General features: G+C 37.9%; 1 protein-coding gene across 4 annotated transcripts in view; it reads left to right on the plus strand.

Annotated features, from left to right (window-relative positions):
• The window catches only part of TRAF3IP2 (TRAF3 interacting protein 2), a 765,530-nt gene that overhangs the window by 510,920 nt on the left and 233,246 nt on the right, over nucleotides 1–21,364 (plus strand). For all 4 annotated transcript variants that reach the window (XM_044062725.1, XM_044062727.1, XM_044062728.1 and 1 more), the window contains one exon: nucleotides 6,830–6,943. In XM_044062725.1, the coding sequence (XP_043918660.1) occupies nucleotides 6,830–6,943 (114 nt within the window). The remainder of the gene's footprint in view (nucleotides 1–6,829; nucleotides 6,944–21,364) is intronic.

Genomic DNA, 21,364 nt, shown 5'->3' on the forward strand with positions numbered 1-21,364 from the left:
CTTCAAGAAAAATCTTGATGAGTGGATGGGAAATAGGAAATACACCCCGGGGATCACTTCTGTGTCTCTGCTCGACAGTGGCACAGGAAAATAACTTTCTTGGGTGGCATAAGCCAGGGAACCTTGTTGGCTAGGCTTACGTAGGCCCTTGGGCCGATAGCCTAATACCTACCTATGAACCTATGAACCTCTATGGAACCAAGAGGAAAACACTTCCCATTTAGATAGTTAGTATTTTTGTGAAATGATGTTTGAAAGTTAGATCATGCAGGCTATGAACTGTAATGTTTAACTAAGGTGCATGCGAGCCTCCTTATCTTGAGTGCGGAGAGCAACTAGCAATTGCAGAACATGTTTTCCCTGGAGATTTCCTTGAGGAGGGAGAACCAGTGCTGCCTGGGTCAAAATGGTGATGTTAATAGCATCTTTGACCTCTCCTGTCTTACATGCTGTATCACTCTGGGGAGTATGGTGATCAGAGGGAATGCCTATAGGAAAAGACCTCTCCATTTGAAGGGAAAGGTATCTAGTACCCAAGCTTCCTTAAACAAAACTTTTTCAACTGCCTGTTGTTCAGGGATGCAAGCAGGTCATGATCCCAGTTTAATACTAGTTAAGGGCAGACAGCCATCTGCAGCATCCATTTGTGTGGGACTGGCTTCCACCTGCTGAATTGATCTGCTACTGTATTCTTTTTTTTTTACTCAAATGATTTGCTACTGTATTCTGATGTGAAGGAATGTAAGTACTTTTATGGTCATGTAGGACTGCAGAGCTAAGTCAAAGGCACACATGGCTAGACAGCAAAGGGGGTACAACCATGTTTCTCCTTGTCTCTTGATATACCACATGACCATAGTATTGTTTTACCACTAAGTAAACATCCCATTTACATATTGGTTTGAAAGCCTTGAGAATCTGAATCAAGGGCATCATCTCCTTCACATTTATATACTTCTTCCTTTGGATTGCATTCCACAATGGGCTTTGAATTCCTGGGTTAGGTCTGAAGCATATGTTGTTAATATCTGGACATTGAGGGACAGAAAATTCCACATTCACTCTGAGTTGGCTGAGCACCATTTCAGCTCTCTGGTGATATAGAATGAAATGGGAGTAACTCATTTAATGGACTTAGAATGGTGGCTCCAGGTGGATCTTGTGTATCACTGTAGTTTTTTTCATGTGCAGTATGGCAAAAAGCATCATCAAGAAGATGGAGCCATGTATTCCAGAACTCTGACATGCTCCTTTGCTGATACCCTCCCTTCCAGTTTTAGACAAGAAGCATTTTTCTAAATATTCCACTTTCTCTTGTTGAATGAAGGCCTTCTGAAGTTGGAGTCTAAAATGCAGCATAGGAATATCAGTGTCTTGGAAGGGGTAAGATTTGATTGTGGGATACTGAAAGAGAACTCTAGACTTTGGAAGTATTCCATGATAAAAGTAAAGACCCTCTCTACCTCCTTCTGAAACAGTGCCAGAAGGACATAGCCATCTAAGTGTAGATAAACATGAAGGTTAGTTTTTCTGCAAAATGCAGTTACTGGTGTTAGGCTCTTGGCAAAGAACTCTGGGAGCAATAGTCAGTGCAAAGGACAAGGAGTTAAATTGAAAGGGCAGCTCTCTGCTGAAAATCTGAGAAAGCACCTGTAGTGCTTGTGAATAGGAATGTAGACATAGACACCCATGAGATCTAAGGTAACCATCAATGTCTGAGAGAATAGGAGGGGAAGAAGGGCCTGCAGGGCTGACATTTTAAATGGTGGGATGGTGATGATGGTATTGAGTTTTGAAAATACAAGTACTGGTCTCCAAGGCCCTTCCCATCTGGAGGCTAGATAAAACCTCAGATAGGAATCCTGGTTTTGGTGTTTTAATATTACTGATTCTATTTCCCGTAATCCCAGAAAGTCTTCCAGAATGAGAGAAATAAGGTGGCTATGATATTATGGCATTGGATGAATCCTTGGTTCATTCTGAAAATTGTAATCCATAACCCTGAGAAATTATTTGTAGGGCTCACATGCTCTGTCTGATGGATTTCCACTTTTGGGGACATGTTATGTATCTTCCTAAAATTTTGGTGTAGTCTTGGTTACTTCCTGGGGACCAAAGGCTTGTGTGGTCTCCCAAGTGTGGTCTCTCAGGCTTTCTTCTGTGGTCCCCCAGCTCTTTTCCTTCTACTATCTTTTTTATCTTCTGCTTGCTTACTTCTACCTTGTCTGGAACAGTAAGAGGTTTAGAGGGATAGTTTCTGTCATACCTTTGCATGGGAGCATAACAAAACTGCTTACCATTCTGCATTATTTTACCCCTTCCCACTATTTTCCTGAACTTTTTATTTGTAGGGTTCCCAAAGAGCAGCCCCTTCTCAAAGGTTGCAGTCAAGAGTTGCATTTTGGCATCTACTGGCAGGAGTTGTAGCCTCACCCAGGCATGGCTTTTGATTACAGAACCAACAGCTGCTGCCCAGGATGCACTCATAGCATCATAATCACACTTAAGAGAGTGTTTTTTGCTATCTGACTAGAAGTCTGGGTGTAAATGCCATCAGTTTTGCCTTTAGACCCACATCAGATATCTCCACTAGCTTTTCTCTAAATTTATATTTGAAACTTGACAATTGATGGACTTAAAGACTAGAGTGGCAGCTGTTTAAACCTTCTTCCCAGATCAGTTTAGTATTCTGTTGTCCTTGACATTTGAGAAGGAACTGGGAGCAGAGGTCATTCTGGACCCCTTCACTGGATCTATGGACACAACAGCTTTATTCATGACAGGAGTCTTGTAAAGGTATTTATGGAACACTTGGACCCTATAAACACTATCAGGCATCTTGAAGGGAGGAGGCGGTTGAGTGCTTGGTTTCTTGATGCTACAAAAAAGGCATCCTCCACAGCTCAAAAAAACATAAAGAAAAGTTGCAGGTTTCAGGACATCCACGACCAGTAAAGACAAAACATCTCTTCTCAGCATCTGATGCCTCCTTTGTTTCTAGTTTGAAGTCTTCTTTCATTCTTCCAAGAGTTTCTCCAAATGAGATTTTCCCTTTAAGAAAAAAAGAAGAAAGAATGTATCCTGTGTCATGTTCATATCCAAAGGGGTAAGACATCTGAGAAGAAGAATCCGGGTATTTTCCCCTCACTCTTTGGGGAGCCTGCTTATACCTTTTTCAAGAGAGTGCTCCCTATTTCTTTTTCCAGATGGGACTGCATACACACACATGGATCTCAACATGGATGCAGTCTTTGCAGGGTTTGTGAAAATCCTTGACACAGAGTTATCCACTGTTCAGGAAAAGCCTTGGTCTGGGAAAGAGGGAAGGACCTGTCCATAGTCTAGGGATCAGAAATCTGCAGGCAGTCTGGGGCCAATGATCTTTGTTTCATCTTTTGAGTCCTTTTAACAGGGATTATCTCCCTTTGAAGTTTTAGCCTGTGAATGGTAATACCCAACTTCCACTTCACAGCCAGTAACATCACCCATGAGGATAGAGCATTTTCTGTCATCCCCTTCAGAAACTGAAACACATTTCAACAATGACCACGTGGGAGTGAGCATCTGATATAAAAGCCAAACCCTAGCCACTGGCTAGGTAGCAGTAGTGTAGCTAAGGTGGGGTAAGAGGGGCAACTGCCTGGGTGCAAAGTGGTGGTGGTGGGAGGGTGCGATCAGCCTATCCAGATCTTTCTTTTATGCAATGCCGGTTATTAAAAGTTGATACTGCATTTGTTGTTGAACCTGTGCACTGTAGCACTCCTTGTGTGGTCTAAACTGTAGCAACTGTGTGCTACATTGTAACAAGCAGTCTGTTACAGTTCAAAAGAAAAAAATATTTTTCTTTTAACTAAAACCTGAGAACTGTAGCATTCTTGCAGTCATATAGGGTATAAACAGCAGCAACTGTTTGCTACAGTTTAAAGTGAAGAATTTTTAAACTAAAGCATGAGCACTGTAGCACTCCTTGCAGGCAGGGTATGTTGAAGGAGAGCTGGGGGCAGGGACACAGAAATGTGAACTGAATAACTGAAGCGGGTGGGTGTTGTTGTGCATATGGCCACCTGGTCCATTTTTTTGTTCTGCTCTTCACTTAAAGAGCTGGGGGGGGGGTTGGGACATTGGTTCATAGTACTGGCCCAAGGCACTGGTTAAATCAGCTATGCTTCCACTAGGTGACACATGCTAGGCTCTGGGATGTTGGATATCTTAGTTGCATTACCCCACATCTCTTTCTGCCTTCTCCTCAGGACGTTTCTTTTTGCAAGGACAATGGAGGCTGAAGAGCCTGAGGACACTATCAAAGACTAGATGAAGGCTTTGATCCTCTTCTGTAGTGCTGTCAGGAACACTGCCAGTTTTTTAGAGTTTTAGTAGTGAAATGCTGAGAGAATCTACAGCCTTGAATGTTGTGCTCTGAGCCTAAACAAAACAACACAATAGTTGCAAAAGTCTTTGTGATAGATTTGTCTCCTACAGGAACAGTTACTCTTTTTATGACCTGGCATATTTCTGACATCTAGGTCTTGGAGACCCATAGTTGTCATTTTGATATCCACAAAACAAAAACTATATTCCAAATGGAAAATACCTAAACAAGAGCAATTGGAAAAGGATAAGGGGTTCCCCACTGGGTATGTATCTCTCCTGAGCTTTGTTATGGGCTGAATCACACCAGTCTGCAGGCAATATCACTGTGAAATGCAGCATGAATGATCAAATATGGTGTGAGCAGATGCCTGTTTTATAGTGGAAGTATCCAGACATCACAGATGGTAGTACATCCACCATACTTGGAGGGGGAAGGGTACTAGACTCTGGAAGTCAGGTATGGCATCCTGCCCTTCTGAAACATAATAAGGACATATCACTATTATTATTGTAACCATTGCTGACTGAAACATAATGTGTGGTGCAGTGGTAGTGTTGTCTCCTCACAGTAAGAGGTTCTCCAGTTCGATTCTTGGATGGACTGCCTTCTGTGTGGAGTCTGCATGTCCTCCCTGCATTCATGTGGGTTTCCTCTGGGTGCTCCATTTTCCTCCCACATTTAAAGACATGCGTCTGGAACATTTCTCCCTGGGCCTCTGCTGAAAATTGGCTTTATTCCAAGTTGGACTTTCCCAGTTAATAAATTAAATAAATAAATAAATAATGTGCTATGGCAGTCAAAAAATACTTTATATATATATATATATATATATATATATATATATATATATATATATAAGCCATGGAGAGCAGGGCTATAATACCTTTACACACTTAGATCAGCTACTGCACAGAAAGGGACACAGGAGCTGTCTCTAGTTACATCAAAAACATGCATATCATACATATGATAAATGACTGCATAGGAAACCTTTAGACATTGGATCCACCTCAGTTTGGTTTCATCAAAGGTAGGTCATGCCTATTCAGCATGGTGGACTTCTTCAAGAGGGTCACTAAAGCAATGGATGAGGGTCAAAATGGTGTATACTGCCTACCCTGACCTCGCCAAGGCATTCAACACAATACTCTTCTCAGGCATTGTAGACAAGCTTACTAAATCATGTCTAAACCCCTACATAGCCAGTAGTTTCATAAATAGGACCTAAGAAGTTAGGACAGAGGAGTCCAGCTCCACATAAAGGCCGTTCACTAGCAGAGTACCTCAGGGCTCAGTGTGGCTTCTGCTTCTCTGGAGTCAAGGCTAACATCAAAGACCTCTATCTGACCAAGTTTGCAGATGACTGGAAACTAGGTGCATTCATTGAATCACCTGATGACACAAAGTAATAATTAGTGCCAGAGTCAAGGTCTGAAACGCAATGACAAGAAGTGCATTATAGCGTCTCTCAGTAAGATGGCTATCCCTGCAAATCACTACATTGACTAGACTCAAAGACTACATTGACTAGAGTAGACTTAGTTGTCAGGGATTTGGGAATGCATGTAGATAATGACTTGGCCTTTGACCATCATGTGTCTATGTTTTAGAACTTATAAGCAAGGGTATGGCATGCAGGTTCCAAGATGTAATGATTCCATTGTACTCAGCTCTCATTAGACCAGTCATTGAGTGCAATACCACTGTTTGGTATGTACCTCACCAGGCATATGCAACAACTAGAATATCCACAGAAGTTCCTCACAAAAAAATACTTTAGGGCAAAACAAGTCCTATATGGACTGCCTCAAAGCCTTATCCTTATACTCAGTCTCCTGCAGGCTGCTGAGTGGTGACCTATGCCTGGCTTACAAAGCATGCTCTGATCCAGCCTTAATGGACTTGTTGCACATACAGAAAACAAATGACATCAGAAACACATGATCCAGAGAACTAAACCTCTTCTGCAACATAAATGAGACATGCTGGATGGATAGGTATGCGTCTCAGAGACCACCCCTTCTTTGGAATAGGCTTCCCATCCATATGAAACAAAGTCCTGAACTTATTCAAGCACAGTTTGGATGAGTGGATGGAGAATCATAAATTTACCCCTGGTCTGGCACCTAAGTTTTTATTAGAAAGAGGAAATTTACTCTAATATGTTCTTGATGTACTAGCACATATTTTGCGTAGTTCATAAGTCAGACGTACGGCATAAGATGAAGGCGCCCAAGCTTTGGTATACTGGCAAACATATAGTACCCTTGGCAAGATATTATCCAATAGTGAGCAATAATGCAACAATGATCTATATGAATATCTACAGTTATGGTAAATTTTTATAAAACTGCATTTTTCTTGGTACTGTCATGAATGTTAAGACAATTCCCTGAATGTAGTAGCACATGCAAAAGTAATGTTGCTGTTCTTTGTGTTCTTTGTTTAAATCTGCAGAAGACGGTGATGATTATAATAGTCATTAGCCCAAAGTACAAGCAGGATGTTGAAGGAACTAATGAGTGGATAAAGGATGAGCATGGTTTACATACCAAGTACATCAACAAAATGGTAAGGCAGCAGTTTTAAGTGAACACCATTCTACAAAGACTTTATGTCTATTTACAAATAGAGTTGGGGAAAAAAGCTCCACCATCAGAGCACTGACCAGTGTTTGCCTGGTGCTCATAAAGTACCAGACCCTGGAAGAATATATTTCTTTTGCTGAAGGCTATAATTATTGGCAGGCTCATGTTCAGATGCTAATAGACTACCTTTTCTCTGCTTTGAGATAATCACTCTCAGAAGTTAGATTGTTCTACAGCCAGTTCTAGCTTGCTCATTGCATAGTTAGGGCAGCACATGCCCTCCATCTAACTTAATCAACCACTGAATACCCACCAGTGTCCCCATAGCCTTATTATTAACTGTTTCGAAAATTCCCAGAAATGGAGTACACTAGCCCAAAGGGTAGAAATAATCACTTTCCAAACATTGAGTCAGCCACAATTTTCAATCTCAAGAATTTTCATTTGGCATAAAGTACTTGTCACCTGATTGTGAGAAAACATAGATAATTCTGTTTTGTCATATATTATCATCCTTACAATATTTATCAGTGTTTAACAGTTCAGCTAACCTATGTATTATTGCTGTGCTCCTTGCTGATCTTACATATTTTTTCATTTTTTTACTGTTCATATTTCATTGTATTTTGTAGACACTGTATGCTTAACTGTACAGATGTATAGCTGTGTCTTCTGGATCACACTTGCAAAAATACACTAATGGTGAGCACAACCTGGCTATCCAGTTAGCAATCAAGCAAAATAATTGAAAAATAAAATAAGTGAATGCAGCTTTACATGAATAGTGAGTGAAAATGGCAATGAAGTGATAGCCTGGAAACTGCATGAACTGGCTACAACAGTACTATTGGCTTTTACTTTTAGCTGGACAAGTGTCAACATCAATAGACATGATCTCAGTTTAACATGTTAAGGAAATGATGCACACTACATCCGTACAATGTGCCTATTGTACAGGACTCAGATGTCAGCACTGCAGGTATTAAATCTCAACATAAAAGAAGGATTTGTGTTTTCTGCCCCAGAGATAATATGCTATTAGCCAAAGATTGTGTGATGAGTTACATGCTTTTCAACAATTCAGAGACTTTCTGTCCAACTATAGGGTTGTGGCAGTATGACAAGTGTACATTGCACCACTGTAAATGCTAGATAGTGACTACAAATCTACAAGCAATTGCTCGCACCTCCTATATGCATTACTAGAAAAGTACCAGCGCATGTACTGTGAATCTCTATGAAGCCCGCGATACAAGTTTCTTGTGGGTTGATAAATTATAGCTTTTATGTATTTCAAAACCAGTATTTATAGTCCCAATGAAACATTCCTGATGCCAGCTGACCCATTAATGTAGGAGCAAAGGGAACTGTCCGTAACACTAATAACTAAATTTTGGAAGCAACCCTGACATCAGTGAGAGCAGCTGAAGAAGGTAATCCATCAGAGCTCCCTTTCAAAAGTGTGAGGCCCAATTTTGCAACTCCACAATCTTTAAAAAAATGAGATTCAAATAAGAAAATAGAAAATCTGAAATTTATTATTAACACCGTTAAATCTTTTTTTTTTTCCAGAGGGCTTTTTTACTCTGCAATTCATTCTCTCTCCTACTTATTATATATACATATATTTTATATATATATATATATATATATATATATATATATATATATATATATATATATATGGGTACACTTCACATAATCGAATTACTGAAATCTCGAATTTCGTATGGTCGGGACCATATGATCGAGATTTCAGTAAATCGAATATGTGTAGTGTTGAAAAATAAAAGTTTACTTACCTTAATACATTGCGTACACACAGAGGCAAGGATTCTTGTACGCTCTGTGTGTATGTAATGTTTTTCTTTTGTGTGTGGTGTTGACAGGAAATGAGAAATCTCCCGTTTTGCGCTTCCGCATACAGCGCAAGACGGGAGATTTCCCATTTCCCCACTGTAGCATGACCTTGGAGTTGGTATATTTAAGTAGGGGGGTGTGGGGGGCACAGCCCTATAGAATGCAGGGGTGAAGCCCCTGCAGTTGTCTTTTTTTTTTTTTTTTTGGGGTTTCATTTCATAAGTTCGAGTTTACAAAACTTGATGTTTTGGTTTTGGTTATTTGAAGTTCGAGATTTTGTAAATTCGAGCTTCTGAAGTGAATCCATATATATATATATATATATATATATATATATATATATATATATATATATATATATATATATATTAGGTCCACTTCAGATGACTGAAAGCTCAAAATACTGAAATTCATTTGACTGAGTCCACAATCCCGAATGTTCAAAATATTAAAAACTCATTTGACTGAATTTCAGAATACTGAAAGCTTACGGTACTGAATTGCGAAATACAAAATGGCAGTGTATACTGTACTTTAAGGTAAGTAAAGGGTATATGCCCTTTTGCCCACTGTAGTGCGATTCTGGGGTTAGTATATATAGTTTGGTGGTGTGTGGGTGCAGCACCCCACATTGGGGCAAGGGGGACATGGCCCCCCACCTAGTTTGGTTTTATGTCGTCTATTGTTTGTTAATAAGGTGAGTAGGTGGTTTTTAATTTTGGAAAGAGTTAGTCGTTAGTGTTGTAAGTGTGCATTTTTTTCTTTTATAGTTTTTATTTGCTGAGATGAATTGTTGGTGATATTTGCATGGTTTATTTGGTTTTGTGAATGTTAATTTTATTTGTGATGAAATGTTTGGTATTCATGGGTCTGTGCATTTTTTGTTATGTTAAGCAATTCACAGGTGAAGGGAAACACACGTTATGTCTATGGCTTAACATTTTGTATTTTGCAATTCAGCATTTTGAGCTTTCAGTCATGTGAAGTGGACCCATATATATAGATAGATATAAATATGGGTCTACTTTGCTTTGTTGAATCTCATTTCACTGAATTTCATTTCACCTTGACCACATTGCTGAAAACTCAAATTACTGAAAACTCATTTCACTGAATCTCATTTCACTGAACTGAACTTAGTATATATGGCACTGTGTAGAATACTGCAAGGTAAGTAAAAGGTATATGCCCTTTCACCACTGTAGTGCGATCCTGGAGTTAGTAAATATAATTATGCGGGGTGTGGGGGGCACAGCCCCCCCAACTTATTTGTTTTATATTGCATTTTACCAAAAACTTCAAAACAATATATTTTAAACAATAGACATGCATAGTTACAACAGCAATGACTAACTCTCTCCAAAAGACAATATGTACTCAAAATAAGTGGGGGGCTACAAGGAAACAGTGTGAGCTCAGGACATTCTAGTTGTAATAAATCATAATATTTTTTTTAGGAACAGTGGAATGTCATCATGTTCCCACTGAAAAAAAAAGGTTCATTCTGGATATAGTTTCCGAAAAAATCCTTCTAAGACACTGTCAGAAGAAATCCTCTCCTCAGATTCAGAATTGGTGACCTGAGGAGAGAAACCAGAAGTTGTCCATTCAAAATAATGTTCCTGTTCAGTATATTGTGAATCATCAGAAAATTAATTACTTTTTTTTACCAGTAAGACTAGAAATAGAACAGTCAGGAGTCTGGGCTAAGCCCAATAAATCACTCCTGTCCAAAGTAACAGAGTCAGGGGAAGATAAATGTGTTTAACTTTCTGTTTCTTTTTGACATGAATTTCTATCGAATCAGACTGATTCCCGTGAGGCAAATCCTCCCTGGGGACAGTCATCCAAGTCTGGCTAGACAGAGAAGCATTACGTGCTCCTTTAAACAGCCACAGAGGACATGTCTATCCCCTGGTCCATTGTGGCTGAAGGAACAATACCAGAGGGAGCCAAGAAAAAAGTTGAATGGTCTAAGGAACCATAAATGGCCACAACAGAGTCACCTGTCTGTGGCTGAGTCAAATGTGTGGCCTGCTAAAGGGGCAAAGGCTGTTTGGAAATGTTCATCTTTATGTGGTTGTAAGAAGGAAGAACTGAGAAATCAGTCTGTTGCTCCATAGTTAAGCTAAAATTCTGCCCTGGTGAAACAGGTAGGTATTCAAAAAGTAGATGTTTTAACCAAAACTACAATGAAAAGCATACTAAATACTTACCCCAGCTCCCCAAAAGTAATTTAACACTAGTTTTAGTAAGTACAACAAATACAAAGTTTTAACAACTTTTTCCACAAAAGTAAAAAGTCACACTTCACCGAAAAAAAGTGACTGAATTCACATGGCACTCCATGAAACTCTTTCTTAGCCTTTTTTAAGTTATTTCACAGAAAAGGTTACGTTTCTATAATAACAATGAAATGCGGAATTTTATCCCCAATATGGAACCATTAGCTGACCATCAAGCCTCAAAAGCCTGGAAGACGAGCATTTTTCAGCAGCATGAATGCTCTGATGTCTTGGCACCCAAATCATTGCTTTTATTCAACTGTGCTTAAGTTGATACTGGTTTGGGTATGTGGAAGATGCCCTTAAGTTTTGGATGATGGCCAGCTGTTATATCCTATGCAAGATATAACCCATACAGCCAAGGCTTTTACAGCAGTGATTAAATGATGAACATTTAATGGTTTGACAGATACTATTACTGTAAAACAATATAGTTCTCATGGGCAGTGCTCTGAACATCCATCAGATCTGATAAGTTAGATCTTTCCCTTCTGTAAGGGAAGTGTCTTACAGTTTTGATTTTAGGCAACCATATGGTATAAGATGAGGAAGTCAATAAGTTGCAGACATAATACTGCAGGTCCTCCAATGTCTCTTTATATATGCTCTAGCTTCCACAGCTGGGTGCGGTTTGCACAAAGATTGGAAATAGACTCATTCTGCTGGGTGTTGACTATCATCTAGACATCCATTTCCATTACATGGTGCCTAGAGATTAGCTCTTGGCCTCCCACATAGGGAAAACCATGCAGTCATAGGACTATTATGTCCTCCCAGGATAGAATAGTTGGTCATTGAATTAGTCTTACACAACTATGGCTGTCCCTCTGGTTGGGGAGTGCTAGTGCTTCTCTAACCTTGACCCTGCTATGCTTTATTGCTAGTTGTTCAGTTACTTTGTGCTACTTTCAAAAATTGATCAAGGCACTCACCCTAAAAGAACTGGGATGGAAACAGAAGAACAGACATAGAATATTGCATTAGTTCTCTAGATGGGTCCATGTGTACCCCCTTCCCTTTTCTGCTCCTTTTCATTGGTATCATTTTCTCAGTGCTTCCCATATGTCTGCAGGTCATCATCATTTTGCTTTTTAACTCATTATGAAATTAACACTTAAGACAATGGCATACTTACATTAATAGAAACAAAAACAAACCATATTAATATTTTTTCACTTAAATATATTATACATTACATGCATGTTTTATTTCTGTATAACAACACTTATTCAGTCCAACATTACATAAATTGCTCACTTTCTGTATTTCCTTAAACCTCAATCCTCCTTCTGAACTTTATTTTGTATGTATTGTTCCCACAAATTCATTTTTTCTATGTAAATTCCTCCTTCCATTTTCTAAAGCTGTCATTTCCAGTTATTTTATCTTTTACAATATTCAATATTTCAGTTACAGTTGGTTTAAATTCTGATTTCCATTTTCTAGTAAATGTTTTTTTTTGGCCAATAGAATTAAACTTAATAAGGTCTTACTATGTCTAGGCAATTCAGATCCTGTGTTCCAATTCAAAAAATAATTTCCTTAGTTATAGCCATTTCCTCCCACAATATTTCTGACAGAGTAGTCTGAAGAGATTTTTTAAAAATATATACCATCTCATTACACTCTCAAAAATATATTCCCAGTTACTCCTTTCTTCTCCATCATGCCGCCAACATTTGCTATCTACCTAAAGAAAAATTGTTTGAAGTCTGCTTGGGGTATACAAATACCCACGCAAACACTTCCAAACAAACACATTAAATCTCCTGGACTTTGCTGCATACGTGGAAGCCATACATTTACCCTCTCATTGTTCCCTTATGTATTTTTTTAAGTCTTTGTAGATTCCTGATATTTTCTAACCTCCTCTGATTGATTCTTATAGTTATCATGCAATATTTTACATGCCCTACTAACTATCTCTTTTTAAACAGCAACTTCCATTCTAGATTCAACTAAAAATTCTACCAAAACAGGTCTTTCACACAGAACTCCCCTATCCCTTTCTTTTTGCATATACTCTGATATCAATACATGGAAGAGATGGCAGTCTCTAACCTGCAGTCCAAACTTCTTCTTATCATCATCCTACTGTATTACCTTTACCTTTCTAGTTATTTGTTCCAAATATTTTGGTTCTTTTGCCATTTTCTCCAAGAAATTTCAGCCTCCTGTTATCTAATTTCTGTATCCCTAATTACAGTCACCCCTCTTGGCAAAATCTCCTTTCTACATTCCTGTGTTGGTTTAGCTCTTAGAATAATGTCTGCAAATTTATGAATATAATATTCTGTATATTTTTTGTTATTCTCCTCAAGGATCTGCATCCAAAATTCCACTCTCTCCTCATTTCTTGAATTCCCCCATGCATCATCACCATCCCTTTCTACATTGAATTATAGCTTTATGCTTGTGTTATGTATCTGAACCTTAACTGTGTAGCTCTAAAATATCTCTTCAAATCAAGTAATCATAAACTACCTTGTTCTAATCAGATGATTAACTTTAACTTATCCCACTTGACCCCTGCCCTCTTCCCCTCCCATATAAAATCATCCAATTCTTTATCAATTACTATCCACAATTTCTCCTTTGGTTGGTAAAAATATGCCTGCCCTGTGTATAAAACTAATAGGACTAAAAATATTTTTACCGCCTGTATCTTGCTATCCGTATCCACAGGCATGCACTCCCAGTTTCTCAGTTTTTGTATTAATCTTTTCTTTAGTCTCTTCCCACATTTCCTTTGCTGCCATAACAGAATTGTTTTTAATCCATACTCCTAAATACTTCATTTTATCATGAGACATAAATATAGGTATTGCTGAACCAGTTCATGAGTGGACACATAGTTTACAGCTATAGCCTTTGTTTTATCTTCATTAATTTTATATCCCAAAAAGACTTGAAACTGTCTCAGAGTGTTCCACAACACTGAGATGTCCTGTTCTGGTTTAATCAGGTAAAAGATAATATCTGAAAATAAAGCCAACATTTTTTCAATACCAGGCCTATTCTATCCTTCAATTTCCGAGCTCCTTATTTTCTTTGCCAATGATTCTAAATAGAATACAAATACTAGGAAAGACGACACTCATGCCTGGTTCCTCTGTACCATGTATATTGAGTTAGTGATCTGTGTTATTTTTAACTGTCCGTTCAGAACCAATCTCTAAGTGTGCATCTTTGATCCATACTAAGAGTTTTATGAGTAGTCAAAGGCGCACACTTAGAAATCATTCTTTTTCCCTGGTTAATTTATCTAAAGGACAGATTCAGTTAATAGAGCAGACCTGAGTTTTTCCTTCCTTTCATGAATGCTACACCAGTTTTGGGTGAAGTTAATGAATGAATGAAGGTGTAGACGTGTCATCAGTATTATACCTTCATTCATTCATAAATTTAATTTGTAAAGCTCTTACTATGACCAGCCTTAGGTTGATTCTTTATGCCCTGATATGTATAACTGCCATGTTTGTGGCACTGTGCATTCATGCAAAATGACCACCTCTATTAGTGATGTGCTCATCAGCCTTAGTCTATCTGAGGACCTATATTGAACATACTACTCATTTATATGTGGCAGCTGTCATCTGGAGGCAATGCATAATCAGAACATATAGCCAGTCTTACTTTTTTATAGCCTACCCCAGGCTGCATTAAGTATTCTACAGTTCCCCTTTACATTTCTTTGGGTCACAAGTACAGGACATTCTAGATTTGCCATTTCCCTTCTTCGGGTCACAAACATAACACAATAAACTTGACATTTGATATCTGCATTGCATCAGCAGTCAAATTACTCTTCACATATTGAGCTCTCTGTATTCTGCTGTCCAGTATATATGGTTTTGCAGTTCTGGTCTGTAGTGTTCAGCATTATACCCATGATGACCATAGTAAGGCTGATGCAACACTTGCCCTGAATTTAATGTAAAATGGCATGCGTGGGCTTGTCAGAACTTTGTTACAATGAGAATATTGCTATGAGGAGGGGTGAGGAAGGTGACTTGAAAAATGCTGTCAAAGAGCTTGACTGGAGAAGACAGAAGGGACAACTTAACTAGGTTAGATGACCACTTGGCAGAGGGTAATAGCAAAAGCAGGAAGATAAAGGAATTCATGGAGTATTAACTGCACTGTAGATGTAATAAATGAACTGAAAATGATTTACTAAGAGTTAATGAAAAAATGAAGTTGTAGACATGCATGGCTATCATTACAACTTTGTTAATGTACTTAATTCATAAAGCACTTACTATGACCAACCTTTATGAATTATGTTAGTTAATAAACAAAGTGGTTAACATGTAGTCAGTACTACAACTCCATTCATTCATAGAGCAAAACAGAATGTCATAGCTCCAGTCAGAAAAGTACTACAATGTAAAATTCTGAATACCAGAGCTCTAGTTGGGACTTCCTCCCACTAACACCAAGCAGCTCTAATTGGGACTCCCTCCCACTAACACCAAGCAGCTCTAGTTGGGACTTCCTCCCACTAACATCAAGCATCTGCAGAATAAGGCTTATCACCTTACAGTACTACCAATCTCTGTTCCTGATGTCTATATTTTCAATACAATAATGGAACATGTAGAAAACTTAAACAGCCAGTCAGCAGATAGCCAATGGGAGTCTCAGCTGAAAGCCAGTTCACATAATTTAGGATTACAACCACTCCTCCTTCTGCCTATATGCATATGCTTATGATAGCATGTTTTTTTTTGTTTGGTTCCACTTTTAAAAAGCTGCCAGACCTTCTGTCTGCCTAGATAAATACGACTTTAAGTTATGGCCGGGTCACCTTACTGAACCATTCACCTGGATTGTTATTCTGCATGTTTTTTGTTTATTTTTAGTGGTCCTCATCTTCATTGCTTACATACACGTCTCATTTAAATGCACTTTTGCAGTACTTAGTCATACATTTCAAGTAAACATGTTGGAATTCTCCAACTATCAAAAATTTACTCAACTTAAACTGGTCCAAAGTATACTTCATCACACAGACAAATTGCAAGCACTGAACACAGTAATGCTATGTTACCCCTATCAAGATCTATAAGGTCTAGGAACACATATTTTGCCCAGGTCAGTAGACCAAACAAGAAACATGGTGAAGCAAAGTATTCCTCATATGTATCCAAATGATGAAGTACTCTCCCACAAGGCCTAAGACAAATCATAAATCCAAAATACTTCAAAGTAAACCTTAGGACTCACCTCTTTGTTTCCAAACTATGCTTCTGCCTCTCTTCTCCTGGCTAAATGTTGCTACAACTGGATTCATTTGTCCTCAATATGTAGTGCCTTTTTGGTCTTCTTGCAAAATCTAAACTTCTGGGTTTTTTATCTGAAGACCCAGTAGCTTATCAGTGCAACAGTAAAACTGAAATGTAACTTTCTGACTATAATGACTTCCAGGACCTATCTGTTGAGGGGGGTGGGGGGGGGGGTTCCTTCTTTTTTTTCCTTCTTTATATACTAAGTTATATATCTTGTATGTAATAGTTAACATTTGCTTTTTTGCCATATATTGTATTGTATTGTATTGTATTATGTGTCATTTTGTAAGAACTGTAGTCATTTGTTAACCGGGCAAACCCATTGGAGAAATCTATCAGCCAGCAAGTTTGCTATATCTACGGCATTTGTATATGTGGTGTCCTTGACCACCAGTTCTTTTTTTTTCCATAATAAATCTTTATTGTTATATTATTTTCAAACACAAATAAGAACAAAAATAACATATATTCACAAATCAAGCATTAACTAATATCACTAATAACCACACTCTATATACAATATTTACAAGAATGCTTCCATGTAATACAGTTAAATATAAAAAAGCATAAGAATAAATGCAAGTAATAGACAGTTGATTACTAAATTCTCTCCACACATGTAAATAATTATTAATATTTCCAAGTTGAAAATACTATGCTAGTATAATATTAAAAATCTGTTCCCAAATTTTTGGATTATTAACATTTTTATTTTGTTGGTTTAATAGTAATTTATGAGCCAGTATATGTTTTGTTGCTAGAACTCTAAAGTTCTGCCATGAAGTTTTAGATGGGTCTAACCAATTTGAAGCTATATAAAGCTTCATTAATAGAAAAATATTAATATATATAATAATTTGTGATTTAGGGATCTCTCTCGGGGGAATATGCAGAATCATAAATTTCCATGATAACGTTGTACTCTGGTAACCCACCTTTTGAAGTTGGATCTTAAGGGAATTCCAAAGTTTGAAAATACATTTACAACTCCAGAACATATGAAGAAGATCAGCTGGTTGATTCTTACAGTATGGACAAGTTGGTGAATTTTTGGGATTAAATTTATGCAGGGTAAGACGTGTATAATATGCATTGTTCCAAATCATCAACTGGGTATATATTAATTTTTGAAGAGAAGTAGATTTGATGGTCAAGTCAATTGCTTTTGACATATTACTTCTATCTGTCAGTAAGATTTTCTCTTCCTAGTAGTTTGATAACAAAATTTTATCATGAAATTGAAATTCTTTAATTAATTGATTTGCTGTCGTGATATATTTAAGATCCTGTTGGAGAGCTTGCCACAACAAAGAGCATCTATTAATAGCCTCTTCTTCCGGTTTAAAACTTTTAAAATAGCTTATAGTGAGTTCTGTAATTTGTCTCAGAATAACCAGATAATTTTTAGGTAAGTTAAGTTCTTGTCTTATTTGGTTGGCCGAACTGTCAAGATGTTTATATATATCAATCAAAGTTAGATTAACTATCAATGGAAACTTGTTGAGATCAATTAGTTGATTATTCAATTTTAAATTAGGATTCTTATGAAAGGGTTGAAAAACCATCATATGTTGAACCACATCTAATAAATGAAATAAATTATGTAAAGAGAGTATGTTCATTTTGATGTGTTCAATAATCCCATAGAATTTCAATGTATCCTTACCTAAAAAAAGTATTGCTTTATGATTGATATTTAACTTTAGAATATATTTATAATTCAGAACTACCCAAGGTGGTGTCCACTTAGTATTATTTATATCATAATTGGCAATTCTTAAAATTCTATTAGAATTTACAATTAAATAATACATTTCAAAATTAGATAATTCCAGTCCTCCTCTATTTTTTGGGGTCATTAATTTATCATAAGATATCCTGGTTTTCTTTGGTTCCCAAATTAATTTAGCCAATTCTTTATGAATCCGTTTAAAAAACGACTTCGAAAGTAATAAATTGGCTGACCTAAAAATATACAGTAATCGCGGTAATATGTTCATTTTGATAATTGAAACTTTTGCTAATATTGGCAGTCGTAAATTTTTCCATCTCCCAAAATCAGAAATTATTTGTTCCCAGATTGCTTTAATATTATTATTATAAAAGTCTTTATTATCAGTAGAGAACTCAATACCTAGATATTTAATATTTTCTTTAAATACCTGTCCCACTAAGGACAATAACGAAAAGGGTTTAGGTGTCTTTAAAGGGAAGATATTGTTTTTTTTCAAGTTAATTTTATAATTAGACACTTTTGAGAACTCATTAATAGCCTTCAATAATTTTTCAGTATCTGATAATGGAGATGCACAATAAATGCTAAGATCCTCAGCAAAAGCTGCCATTAATATTTTAGTTCCATAAATTACTTGACCACCAGTTCTGAACGGATATGGGTGCTACCTTTGAGAATACGGACATATGTGAAGAAGGCCTTATGATTGTCTCTAGTAGATGTGGCCAATTTGGAGTCGAAGTTTGCTTTGGAGGATTTCACTCATGCGTTTATTTGCTTGTTTGGGCTAAGGAGAAATTGCTTCCAATTGGACACCTGCTCCTTCTTGGTCCTGGATAGCAATTTTTTCTTTTGTTATAGAGTTTATTTATTGCAGATGTCCACCAGACAGGTTTACTCTTCCTTGCGGAGGATGATTTAGTCTTGTCAGGTATTCCTGATTCCATGCATCTATATAAATTTTCGTATAGTAATTTGGTTGGTATAGTTTTGGATACTGGTGCCAGTTCCTAGAGAGGGGGAGGGGGCTGTTAACCTGTTTATACCATCCCTCAGGAGGCTGTAATCATCTTTGGAGAAGTTTTTTTGATTGACCCTAGCTAGAGGAGGGTCTGGGGAGATGGTGACCTTGAACATGACTGCTTTATGGTTGGATCTTACAAGGGAGGATGATACTGCAGTGATGCTGCAGTCATTACTCATGTTGGTTAATACAAGTCCAAGATATTATCACCCCTTATGGGGGTATCGACTAGCTGATCCAAAGCATTTGCATTGACAAAATCGAGGAATCTCTGGGGATTTGTGTTCTGGAAAGAGTAGTTCTTCCAGTCTATGTTTGGGTAGTTAAAGTCACACAGGATCAGGGTAAAGGGCTGAATCTTGATAGATTCAAAGAGGTCTAGATATGCAGTTTGGGCATCTTGGGTCAGATTTGGGGGCCAGTAGCTAGCTATGATTTGTGTAGGGGTCTTGTCAATAGTTAACTGCACCTGGAGTGTCTCGTGTGCATCATACTGTTGGACCAGCCTGGAGGTGTGTATGTCTTTAATATATATTGAAACTCCACCTCCTTTGGCTTTACTACCCACAGTTTGGGGTCTGAATGTATGATAGGATGAGTAACCAGGTAAGACTGAGGTGATCTCCACAGCTTTGAACCAGGTTTCTGTGACTGCACAGATGTCAGTATTTTCCAGGGTTAGGAATGCTTGCAATGAGTGCAGTATCATGTTTAGACTCCTAGCGTTTAGCAGCATGACCTTTAATTTTTGTTTTGTTGAAAGTTTTATGTTGGTAGTTTTAAGCTCATCACTTTTCCTAAAAAAAGGCACTATAGGGGAGGCAAGACCCTTTGACGGAATTCTGAAGTCCAGATGACATAGATGCAGGCCATCTCTGGCAAGGCATTGTGGTTTGTTGATCTTATCTTCTCAGGCTGTCAGGTACTGGATCCCCCTGGAATGACTAAGCCAATTGTTGAAGTCAATAATTTTCTGTTTGCATTCAGGCATCATTCTGGGAGACGGTAGAATGCTGCTTAAGGCTAGGGACATACCTGCCTGGGACACATATTCAGCGAGTTCAATCACGTCTCTCTTCATATAGTCCAGGGAGATAAGTCATTCACACCAACATGGATTATGACAAAGTCATAACAGTACCTGTTGTTGAGAGACTTGAGTGCATTTGTGATATGGCGGATTCTGGCCCCTGACAGACAACTAACCATGACTTTCTCCTTATCCAGCCTGATGAGAGGCACATCTGTGTGTTTCACAATGGAGTCACTTATGACTAATATGTTGGATTTATGGTTAAGTGGTTGTAAGATACAGGTGTGTGAACTATGCATGGTATGTAGTGTGGAGGGCTGTGGAGATCGCGTGTGGTTTTGCCTCAGAGGTCTCCTTTGTTTGGGTATGTTTTTGTTGAGGACCTCCACATATGTGGGTGTGTGTTGTGTAGGTGTGGGTGGTATTTGAGGTGTAGTGATTGTGTTGACAACCTTCTCAGTGCCAGATATACTGGCTTGTGAGTGAGAGAGCTTGGACTCTAGGTTCCTAATGTAATTGCATCTCTCACAAATTGTGTTCCTATGCGGTAGTAGTAGGTGGTTGTCTGTGTACATAAGGCAGTTGCTACACTGTCTCAGGATGCCCATATCAACCAGACTGGCAGGAGAAACTGTAGGAAATTGTCCATCCATATTTTTCAGAATCTGAGAGAGAATGCCAGGGAGAGATAAGGGGTTAGCCTAAACCCCAAGTGCTTAAACCAAAACTAAGAGGCTTAGAATAACACTTACAATTTAAATAGGCTATAAACAAGCAGTAACAAATGCAACAGAAAAGATGCAATTGAGCATTTTAGAGAACAAGCCGCAGCAAGTAGCAGAAAAAGCAAGATGAAGTAATGGAGCAGGAGGAGGAAACACAAATACAGTAAAAGAAGCTGAATAAAGTGTTTTTTTCTTTTTTTTTCTTTTTTTTTGTTAGTAAAGTGGAAAGGGAGAGAGGAGGAACAGAAGAAAATTCAAGGTTAAGGAACTAAGGGGTTTGACCTTCCCAAATGATCTCTGTATTAGGCAGAATGAGCTAATGAGATGGGACTGGGAGGAGTGTCCCTTAGCAATTTACAGTAGGGGCGGGCAACAGCAAAAGCCAAAAACTATACAAAAATTTAACCACAGATCAGCAATTATATAAATGGAGACACAGAAAAGTAAATAG

Source organism: Protopterus annectens, chromosome 2.part1, assembly GCF_019279795.1.
Source record: "Protopterus annectens isolate FY-2018-M chromosome 2.part1, PAN1.0, whole genome shotgun sequence".
Lineage (NCBI taxonomy): Eukaryota > Metazoa > Chordata > Ceratodontiformes > Protopteridae > Protopterus > Protopterus annectens.